The 10,900-nt window shown below is 32.0% G+C and overlaps 1 protein-coding gene across 1 annotated transcript; it reads right to left on the reverse strand.

Moving 5' to 3' along the window:
* Positions 1 to 5,062: 5,062 nt before the first annotated feature.
* On the reverse strand, positions 5,063 to 10,762 carry LOC148275103 (uncharacterized). The gene is made up of 2 exons (XM_088236131.1): positions 9,604 to 10,762; positions 5,063 to 7,675 (listed from the first exon to the last, which is right to left on the reverse strand). The coding sequence occupies exons 1-2, from the start codon at positions 10,313 to 10,315 to the stop codon at positions 5,157 to 5,159; spliced, it is 3,231 nt and encodes a 1,076-aa protein (XP_088092257.1). The 5' UTR covers positions 10,316 to 10,762; the 3' UTR covers positions 5,063 to 5,156.
* Between the last annotated feature and the right edge of the window lie 138 nt (positions 10,763 to 10,900).

Genomic DNA, 10,900 nt, shown 5'->3' on the forward strand with positions numbered 1-10,900 from the left:
AACTTTGAGGTTGAAACCTACCATTTATATTTTTTACAATGAAAAAGCCCTGTAAGACATTTCAAATTAATAAAATAAAGGCTTTATATTCCAGGTTCGAAAAAATAAATATAAATATAACTATTCCAAGTATAAAAGGATATTCTTTATATTTAAAATTCCTCTGTACGTGTGATGTCACCGTACTCCTAAACGGCTTAACCGATTTACGTGCGGTTTTCAGAAAAATATAGATCTTTGCGCTGTGCGTGTTCGTAGATATTAAAATCTTCAATCGAAAATGTAAAAAAGAAGTTAAGAGCATAAATGTTTTATTCATCGATCTACCAGGGTTGCATTCGAGGAGAATGCATTTGCAAAAAAAAAAAAAAGATATTGTTTTTTTGTGTATAAAAAAAGTTCGTTTTTGAATGTTTACAAACAGCATTTGTTTTTTGTGGATCTGTCAGATTCATTCCTTAAATTCCTTATAATTTCTACCCATTTATGTATTTTTATTGGGTTTTTGGTGACACTAAAATAATATTAAATTCAATACATTAAAAAAAAATCGTATTCCTGTATAAGTACACCCCTTTGTTGATGAGACGACCGGAGTTTGACGTTTGTAAAAAGAATGCCATATTTGAAAAAATATTTTTTTTATGCTTTGGAATTCAACCGTAAACAAGTACCTACTTAAATTCAATATTTATTTAATATTGTCAATTTTTAGTTTTGGAATTTCATCACAAACAAATATCTAGGTACCCACTTATCAATGAAAAGTATTTTGCCAACGTTCGGGCAGGACAACGTCTGTCGGGTCCGCTAGTACTCACATATATTTTTGTACTTATAGAGTTATGACAAAAAACGTCTAAAATAATTTTTAGCTGCTCTCATCTGAACCTGAAGAAAATCGCATGTGTTGTTCTACGAAATAATTCAAAATTAGCGTTGGAATAAATCAAAATGATAGTTATTATATTATAAAAATTCAAAAAAAAAATCACATAAAAAAAATAAACATTAGAAACTTTAATTATATGGTGAATTGATAAATTTAGCCTAAAAATCATATTTACCCATTTCTTTAAATTTTTATTTTTTTGTTTACTAGTATACTTATGTAATTTTATTAGTATAAATTAATAAAATATATTTTTATCTTAAGTTTTCAAAACAAATGCTTTAATTTAAGCTAAATTATTTAAATTAAATAGTCTCAAATCTGACATAATACAATTTAGTAAAAAGTTATTGGATTTTTTTAAAACACAATGTTTGAACACTTCACGCGATTTATTTTGTATAATATTTGATAACTATAAAATACCACAAATTGTAAACAAGATAATTTATGTGCATAAACTGAGTGCACTTTTCTCTGAATGTTGGAGTGAACTGAAGAATTATATTATACAATTGAAATGTTTATCAAAATCCGCATAAACTGATAACATTAATCATAATACTCGTATGATAGTGTTGAATGTGAAAAATACTCAAAGAGAACTTTTATTATATCAATGATCATTTATATAAGACATAAACAAACATCTGATAAAAAAAAAAAAAACGTAATTTATCTTTAAAAATGTACTTATAGTATTTTAAGGAGATTTCCTAGTAGGTAGCTGAAATAATTCACAGTACACTCTCATGGGCATTAGTAAAGGTTTTAGAACTTCTTAAAAATTAACAGATGGAAGAATTTAAGAAAACCGGGTATCTTAATATAGGCAGAATGGTGAACGTTTCAGTTTGTAAAGTAAACCAGCCAATGACACGAAAAAAACCCTGTAAATGTCTAGACATCCATATTCCCTTATCAAAAAATCTTTTCTTTTCTGTTGAAATATCTGGCAAAATACAAGTGTTTTTATGTACAGGAAAATTTTACTAAAATCTAGTACAATCGACAGTGAAGAATGCTTATGCCGTATTGCCAGACAAAACTCAAAGTGAGGAAAGTAGAATGTACATTCCTCATCTTGAGTTTTACCCCTGGATCTGAATACGGGAAATGATCTAAAAATAGTTAAACTATTTTTTTTCTCATAGGAGGTGAGTTGCGCATCGATCGATGAGTGGATCTAGTCAAATAGATAAAAAATTGTTTCCTGAATATGAAATTATGTGAATATGAATATGAATTTATTTTGTTTTTTATGATTATTTTAGTTTATTTTGCTTATTATGTTTACCGTGATAATTAGGATAATTAGATTAATTACGTTTTTATTTTCTTATTATGTTGACTATGTTAAATAACTAATTTAAGATGTGTTTCTTGTAAAATGTTTCTATTGGCACGGGACACATTATTATGTTGACACTAGTGAGGGAACATTATTGCGTATAAAAAAAAATACAAAATTGTAAAAGTATAAATAAATAAAAAAAATATAAATAAATACAAACTTACTAAACTATCTTTAGTTTTACATTTAAGTTGAGAATACTTGCGTTAATGATGCAGTATTCAATATAAATCACCATCATGAAACCCCTATCCGCACATGATGGTACATAGGGCACTGTGGATATATATATATATGAAGTAAATGCAGCGTATCTCGATTATCTGTTACAAAAAGGTTAGCCGATCATTTTGCCGCTTCAGGTGACAGTCCAGGGACAGTGAAATAAATATTTTATGTTAACTATCGACCATCGTAGGAATCGAAAACAGGACTTCAAGAATGGTAGGTAAATATGGCAACCACTACACTATGAAGTGGACTTTTCTCCACTTGATTTGATTTTGCAGAATTTTTACCTGAGAGTAGTCATCAAGTCATAAACACTAGTCCAGGATTCTGGTTCTATTTCACACACAACTGTATTTTTCATCCATTTGGAAACAGACGAATATTTAATTTGAAATTGCTCATACTCGTATTTGCTTAACATTATGAAATATATATCTAAAAAAAACAAACCAATAAAAAGATTATACATTTTCCTATTTGCTTTTGCAATGCCTACTCAATGTTGCATTAATTACAACGGTACATATTTTAAAAATAAAATAGTAACATATCCCAAACTCCATAAAACCAAAAGCCCTGTGTTGAGTTGGGAAACAACATAGTGGAAGGTGGAAGAACACATTACATTTTATTTAAAAATATAAAAATAAAAACTATAATATAAATATATCACTATCCGAATAACACGCAGCACCATATTATAATAAAAAAATTAAAACATTATTAAAATATTATTAAAACTAAACTAAAACTCTTCACCAGAAGTAATGTAAACGCACTGTTTAATATAAAATAAGTAAATACTTAAAGCGATTAGCAAAAAATAAGACATGAATGTAACAAAGAACAATAAGTACTAGGAACGTTTAATAAGATAAATGAGGAGTATGAAGAGTCATCTTTTCATTAGCCTTGATGTCTTAATTAGAGACAAGTTCTCAAATGTTTATAGAAGGAAAAATTCAAATGGACAAATAATTCAAGACATCGAGAACCTCGTAGAGAAGGGAATATAGAAGTTTATTTGTAAGTATATTTGCCTTTTTTTATGTTTGCGGACATATTGTTATTCATTGTCTTTTCTGGTTTTGTTGTTTCTTTTCTTATTGTAATTTGTAAATACATATATGTAATTTATTTTGGGCTGATATTATCATATTTTGGTAGGTCTCAATAAGGGGAAAAAGGGTAGGCAAGTTATAAAGAAATTTAAGACTAAGTAAAAAATATATTTTATGACTAGCTATTACCCACGGCTTCGCTTGCTTGGTATTAGGGAGAAATTATCTAATTAATTAGTTTTGTTGATAAACAGTAAGAATTTTCCCAATAAAATTGTATATTTTTTGGGGATAAAAAGAACCCTGATAATTTTCCAGTTCTCCAACTATAGCTATGCAAAAAAATGACAATCCGTTAGTCTATGGCGACGTAGCATAATTATTCTGTTTGAATATTAATTCATTTTTCCATTAAGAATTTTCCTGAGGGATTGATACTTTTTCGGGTTGAAAAGTAGTTTGTGACACTTGTCAGCTCTTTGGCTATCCCTATGCCAAACATTTTGTCAATTGGTTGCTCAGTTGCGAAGTGAAACAAGACCTCATTTTTCCACTGAGAATTTTTCCGAGGGAGTGATATTTTTTTCGAGATGAAAAGTAAGCTATTTCACTTCTAAGCTCTCCAGCTATCCCTGTGCAAAAAATCAAACCGATCAGTCCCTCCGTTGGGACGCGAATGAAACACAAAAAAACAGACAAACACACTTTCGCATTCATAATATTAGTATAGATATTTTTTTAAATTATTATTACCTTTCTGCACTTATTAGTGTATAAGGCACTGTATTGACACGCCAACCGCAGCGTATCTTGATCATTTTTGTTACATGAAGGTAAGACGTTCATTGTATACCAATAAAATAGACAAATAAAAACATATGAAATGAATGGATATAAATACCAGCATTAAATATATTCAGTTACATATTCAAAACAGTGCTGCCGTGTTTAATGTTATGTATACGGGTATTGTCTTGTTCCCACACCATTATGAACCCCTATGATTAATTTAATTCACAAATTAGTTGGATTATTAGCATGTTGATACATGACACATTGTTCTCGCCTTTTCTTTTATGACAACTTAAAAGCATCATAAAATTATGTGCACCTGAATTATATAACAAGGATATATTTAACAACATGTTCAATATATAGGATTTAAATATATTAATCTATAAAAAAAAAATATTCGCAAATATGAGTGATAATAATTCTAACAAGCAGTTAATCTCTTCGTTTTTTGTGATTTTAATGACACTACAAATGATTATGTTAGTTATTAATATTTATTATAGGCAGACAGTCTTTGCTGGTGCACTCTTCATGTACTGATTTTGGTCTGCGTTTTTCTTCCATTAAAAAAACATCCAAATGGTGTTTGAACTGATTGACGGAAATGGAATGGACAACTAGGCCTGGATTTTCTTTTCATTATCATACATAATTTTAATTAAACATCTCTTGATATTAACTTTGAATTATTTTACACACATACACTACTGAAAGAGTGACGTATTTATATTTTCCCATTTCAAGAAAAATTTAATACTAAGCTGCAGTCAGTCAATGTTTAAAGGTAGCCATTTCAAGAGTGATTCAATTCTTTTAAACCAATTTATGTAGATAGATAAAAAGAACTTACCTTAAAATAGTTGGCCTTGCAATCTCGGAGATCTGGTTCACTGGTAGTTCCTTCCAGATGCCCCCAATTGACTTCTCTTCTGGTGGATGTTTTACAGATATCTTCAACACTCGCACTTGGTCTCGATAATCCAAACACCTTTGGACTCAGTTTGTATTTCAAAAGAGATTCCTTACTATCACACTTCTTCTTAATATCATCACTGAACTGATTGTGACTGGCGCAGGAGTTGTTTTTCCTTTTGGAAGAAAACATAGCGGATTTTTTGTATTTTTTTACTTTCAATTTAACAACATTACTCGGATGTAAAAACACATGGCTGTCATCATCTAATTTTTTAGGGGGAGATTTAGAATATTCTTTTGCTTTTAAATTTCTTTGCCCATAAATCAAAATATCGTCCATGGATGTTTGCAATTTGTGGGGTTTACATTTGATTTTAGTAGAATTAGCCGCGACTTCATCGTGACTTTTAGAACTGTAGAGAGATACATCATCTACTGAAAAGTTACTTTTCTTGCCACTACAATCGTGACTCTTAGAAGAAGTAACACTCATGTCATCGTACGAGCATGTTGCTATAGAACTATTATTGAAGTTGTCTCCTTCACCGATGAAATAATCTGGATCACAGTCAGGAATATCGACAGACTGCTCCATAAAAAATGCATCGAGATTCGAACCTTTTTGATAATCATTAAGGTATTTAGTCTTGTTAAATTTCTTTGTGTTAGCAACATTTTCATTGCACATGTTATTTTCATCCGGGTAAATAATTTCATAATGATGTTCTTCATAGCACGCCAAGTTATCGGAGTAGACGGGATCGTAGTGAGGAGATTCATCTCGGTTCAAACCGGATCTTTGATTGAAAAGTCCTCGTGGAATCAAATGTTGCGGGTGATCGTGGCCATTCATTTTGCTCGAATGTTTAGGTGAATCGCCTTTGCGAGATTTATCACTTCCGCTTTGCTTGTCCGGCATGGCTCTAACGGCTAATTTATTTTTTATCGCATGCTTTGGAACATCAGAAAAAGAATAAACATATTCGCTAGTAGATGTGGAAGGGTTTTTCATATCTTCTACACAAGAAAAATTATTACCATTTCTTTTGGAGTGACCAGGTTCTCCATCAGACTTCTTAGAAAGAAAAATGTTTTGTAATGATGGTTGGCTTTGAATATTCCCTAGCAGGACAGGATCTCCTGTGTTGAGCGGTCTTCCTTGACCACTAAAGCCTTCAACAACGGGTGTTATATTAGAGAGAAACTGTCTATCAACATCAATATCCAATCCCACAGGTCTGTTATTTTCTCTAAGTGGTAGAACTTTGCTTTCCCTAGAGTTGAATGTTGGATTAACATAAGGCACATTTACATTAAAATTGTTATGAACAGGATTAGGGAAATCAACAACTAGAATTCTGTCAGAAATGTTTTGGCAATCATTATGAAAACCGATTCCAGAATCACTATTGCTCGATGTTGTTGTAATTTCGCTGTGGTTGCTAGGCTGAGGAGAGTTCGCAATGAAGTCGTTGCCGTTCACTGGTCCAACTTCCGGGTCTTGCCTGTGTGCATTTCTCGCAGCGTTTTCATTGGCCCTTTCATTTCTGTAGCCCTCGTTTCCTGGCACGTGTCCGTTTGGATTAATAGAATTTTCTACTCGAACCTTCAATCTCGAATCGTGGTGAAATTTAGGTCTGTTAACTTTCCTGACAAAGTTAGAGCCTCTTGGACTGCGAGACTTTCGATCCATATTAGAAAGCCGAGATATGTTCTCGAGATTTCCTTTAGCGGAGAAACCGTTCGGTGGCTTCAAAGAGTACATTATTCGTATGATATTTACAATGTATTCCGAATTGTTTGGGAACTCCAAACAAACGCCTGTTATTGGATCAACGGTACAGTTAATTTTGAAACAATCAGCCTTCTTTATATGATTTTGATGTTCCACTATTTGCGTATCAATCATAAAAACATGACAGCTATTAGAGATGGCTATGTCGTAACCTTTTCTTGGATCATCACTGCTGAGATCCGTACTCCTTTTCTCCATTCCTTCGAAATCATTTTCTATGGGATAGCTGGCACTCGTAACTAATCCAAAAAAACGATAATCGTTTTCTGAGCTGCAGCTGACGAAATTAAGTCTTTTAGCAGGATACTCTGCAAGAAGTTCCCCGGAACTACTCCTCAGAGTCATACAAGATGGTAAGATTGTCATTAATACCGTACAGGGAGTCCGTTTTTCTTGCCGCATCTTTCTTATACAACTTCTGACAGTTTGTAATTTGGAACTTGTGGCAATTTGCTTGGGCATTTCAATCGTTCCGAGGTATCCTACAATGGCTCTGCACTCAATAGAAGATTCTTTTTCTAGAATCTTTACTATGGGTTCCAATCTAACGTCGGCGGTCGATGGTTTGTTCATGATACTTTCAGACTGATTGACATCTTCCACAAAAACTACTTGACCCATTGTGCCGCAATCTGAAAATAAAACAGAAAAGGTTTAACATAAGTATTTTTTAGGCAAAATAAATCAATAAAATGGAGACATCATTTTGAACTCATGAATTGTGTTGCAATACCACCAAAGTGTGCAGTACAAGAGGTTTATCACAGAGATTCATAAAACGCATAGTATAAATCTGGCAGATCGGTACCCTGTACATTTAATAATTTTAAAAAAAATTGATTGAATAAAAGGTGAGTAACGTCAAAGCTCCAACAGCGTAGCGGACAGGTTGTACGCTACTTCAAAATCAAATATAAAAAGTATTTGCTAGAGTTGAGATGAAATTGTAATTGCAAACTGCATCAGAAGAGGGTTTAGAAGTACAAACAAAGTGATATTTAGTAATAATATTTAGAATAAATATGGGTGGGGAAAATGAAGAGATTTTTAAAATTTACTTGTATTTTTTTATATCTTCGTCATTTACCTAGTTCCATTTAAGACAAAGGAAAATAATTATGGCATAGGAAGGTAAATAAATGACGAATTATTTCACAGCAATAATTTGTAGCGGGTCGATGTCTTCATAAACACATAGATTTTTTGTAATGTTTTTGATTAATATTTGTTATCAAAGATGTCAGTTTATTATAACACCACAAAATGGCTAAATAATTACTCTCCTGTAATATTATGATTTATGACTTTGGCCCCTATAGATCCAAGCCACAGAATTATAGACCAATTTAATTCTGTAAATTTAACTTGTCCATGATTCTATATTTTTAAATTTATTTTTCATTTTTGACCAATGACGGTGTGTTGTTTTTGCGCTAAAAGAAGTCATAAAGATTTGTTGAAAAATGAATACAAAATTCAAAACTCTACGTTAGCATGCAACTTGACTCTCACAGATAGAATGGTATATTCCAAATATTTTTAATACCGATACTTTATTTGATTTATTTATACAAAAGAATACAGTTTTAATATAATTTACAAATGACACATTTACCAAAAAATGCATTTAAAGATTCATTAAGCCAATTCATATTTTTGATTAATAATAATTTAATTCAGTTTTGTTTTAAATTATTGTTGATGCCAACAATGTATTTATTGATTTTAATTTTATTCAGTTTAAAAAATCAAAATTGTACATTATTTATACTCATTATCATTGACATATTAATACACATAGACATGCCCTGAGCCCTCAAAAATTGTGACACTTGACTCGTGCTCAAACACTCAGTCATGTTCAACATAACTGCCAGCAAGGTGAGATGTTTAGAATCAAAACCAAAATGTCTGCTTGTGTCATGAAAGCGTGTTTTTTTGCTGTGTAATTTTCCATTGGTAAATATTTGTTCTTGAGTGATCAACAAGGCTAAAAACAATTAATATTAAAATATAAATATTCTTTTTTGTAAACTTCAAACTACGCCTAGCGGCGCAATTGCGAAGTTTTTTTTAGTTACAGGAGATGCACTAATAGGAATATGTTTTAAAAATATGATATATATGAGTTAATACTATTTTGCAGTCTCCAAAATCAAATGAAAAGAAATAAATGGGTGGAAGTTATAAGGAATTAAAGCAAAGAATCTGATTTGATTGTTAAGAATAAAATACAAACTTTTTTATATATCAAAAATGGGTATTGTCCAGTTTTGGGTAGTATGTATATGCATACTCGTTGAATGCAGCCCCGGTTTAAATAAACAACCCCAGTAACTATGAGTACGTACTCGTTTTAGTACTATTATAATATTTTACTCCATCGGGAGTGTCTATGTACTAATATGCCAATGCTCATAATTATATTTATTTAAGAGGGATCGTAGCTTAAATGTGACTTTTCTCAAGCCAATGTGTTTTGTGCTGTAATTCATGACAGCAATTGGACCCCTAAGCCTGCTGTGATGCAAAAACAAATAAAACTGTTGATAAGACTTACCAATTTCTATATGCGTTCCTGTGACTTCTTCAAACATAGCTCCAGTTCTAAGATCCCTAATTACTTTGATGGCACGAACTTGCTCCAATCCGGGATTTACCATTGCGCTTACATTATTTATATCGTTCTTATTGTTTATGCTAGGATTAATAATTATACAATGTGCAGTTCCAGATATTGGTAATGTCGGCTTAGAGAGAAGAATGGTCTCTTTATAATTAATAACACTAGTGGAAGGTTTACTATCCTTATTGGTATTATCAAGATCTATGGCAACATTATTGGCAGTTTTTATAATATTCGAATTAAAGTTTGAAGCTCTTCCAGCCCTCTGCATTCGGGACTTGTTAGCGTGCGGATACTTGGGCCTTTGTCTGTTATTGTGCGCTGAGCGGCCATTCAGAATATCTTCGTCAGAACTGTCCGAGAAGTAATTTTCGGCTATAGCCATTTTTATCACTCCGATCGAGTTTCCTATCAACTGAACTACGGCATCATGTGGCAGTTTGGAAACGTTAGAACCATTGACGGATATGAGGAAGTTTCCAGCTCTCAATCCTGCAGCATCAGCTGGAGAATCTGCCACAATACAAGACAAAATACAAGGTTGTTGCCCAGATATAGTAAATCCAAATCCATTGTGACCTCTACTGACTTCTACGGTTCTCACTCCGTAGTTAGGTCGTTTTTTCCGTCGCCTGTGAGGGTGCATCTTGAAGACTTCACTGTGCTAGTGGACATTCAATTCAATTCTCGCATGTTTTGTTGAATTACTTTATCCAGATCTACCTGGACTATTTTGGATGATACATCAGTAGCGCGACAGAACAGCGACATTGTAAACTTAAAAGAGAGATTTTGAAACGAATGTTAATATGTCAAAACTTCACCACGTCAACTTGTTTACCAGTTAACAATAAACGTTAAAATATCTACACGGAGACAAGCGTCAAAAACAAATTATCACACAATATTTTTAAATGTCACTTAAAGAAACGAAGTTATCTTAATAAAATAATTGACGGGTTTCTGAGATTTAGCATAAATTCCATATTATTCTGCCTGAGGCAAAACAAGAAACGAGTATTAATTCGCCATCTCTTTGAAAATATTTACAACTTTCTAAATGTTTCCACCAATCAAAGAAGTTTTCTAAACCAAAAGCAATTCGATTGTTATTTTTTGTAACCAACGAACCATAGACTATGAAAAAGATAAGGCTAGCGATTTTTTAATTGAACAGCCAAAATACATAGACTACTCATCAATTTTGAAATTTGACATTTGTGATTTGTGT

This window comes from Micrasema longulum, unplaced genomic scaffold (assembly GCF_059751315.1).
Source record: "Micrasema longulum isolate JH-2025_06_02 unplaced genomic scaffold, ASM5975131v1 h1tg001511l, whole genome shotgun sequence".
NCBI classification, from domain to species: Eukaryota; Metazoa; Arthropoda; class Insecta; order Trichoptera; family Brachycentridae; genus Micrasema; species Micrasema longulum.

Excerpts from the sequence above, each read along its gene's own strand:
- LOC148275103 (XM_088236131.1), bottom strand. The coding sequence starts at position 10,315 with ATGCACCCTCACAGGCGACGGAAAAAACGACCTAACTACGGAGTGAGA. Across the intron at positions 7,676-9,603 it reads AGGAACGCATATAGAAATTG|ATTGCGGCACAATGGGTCAA; the intron begins GTAAGTCTTATC and ends TTTTATTTTCAG.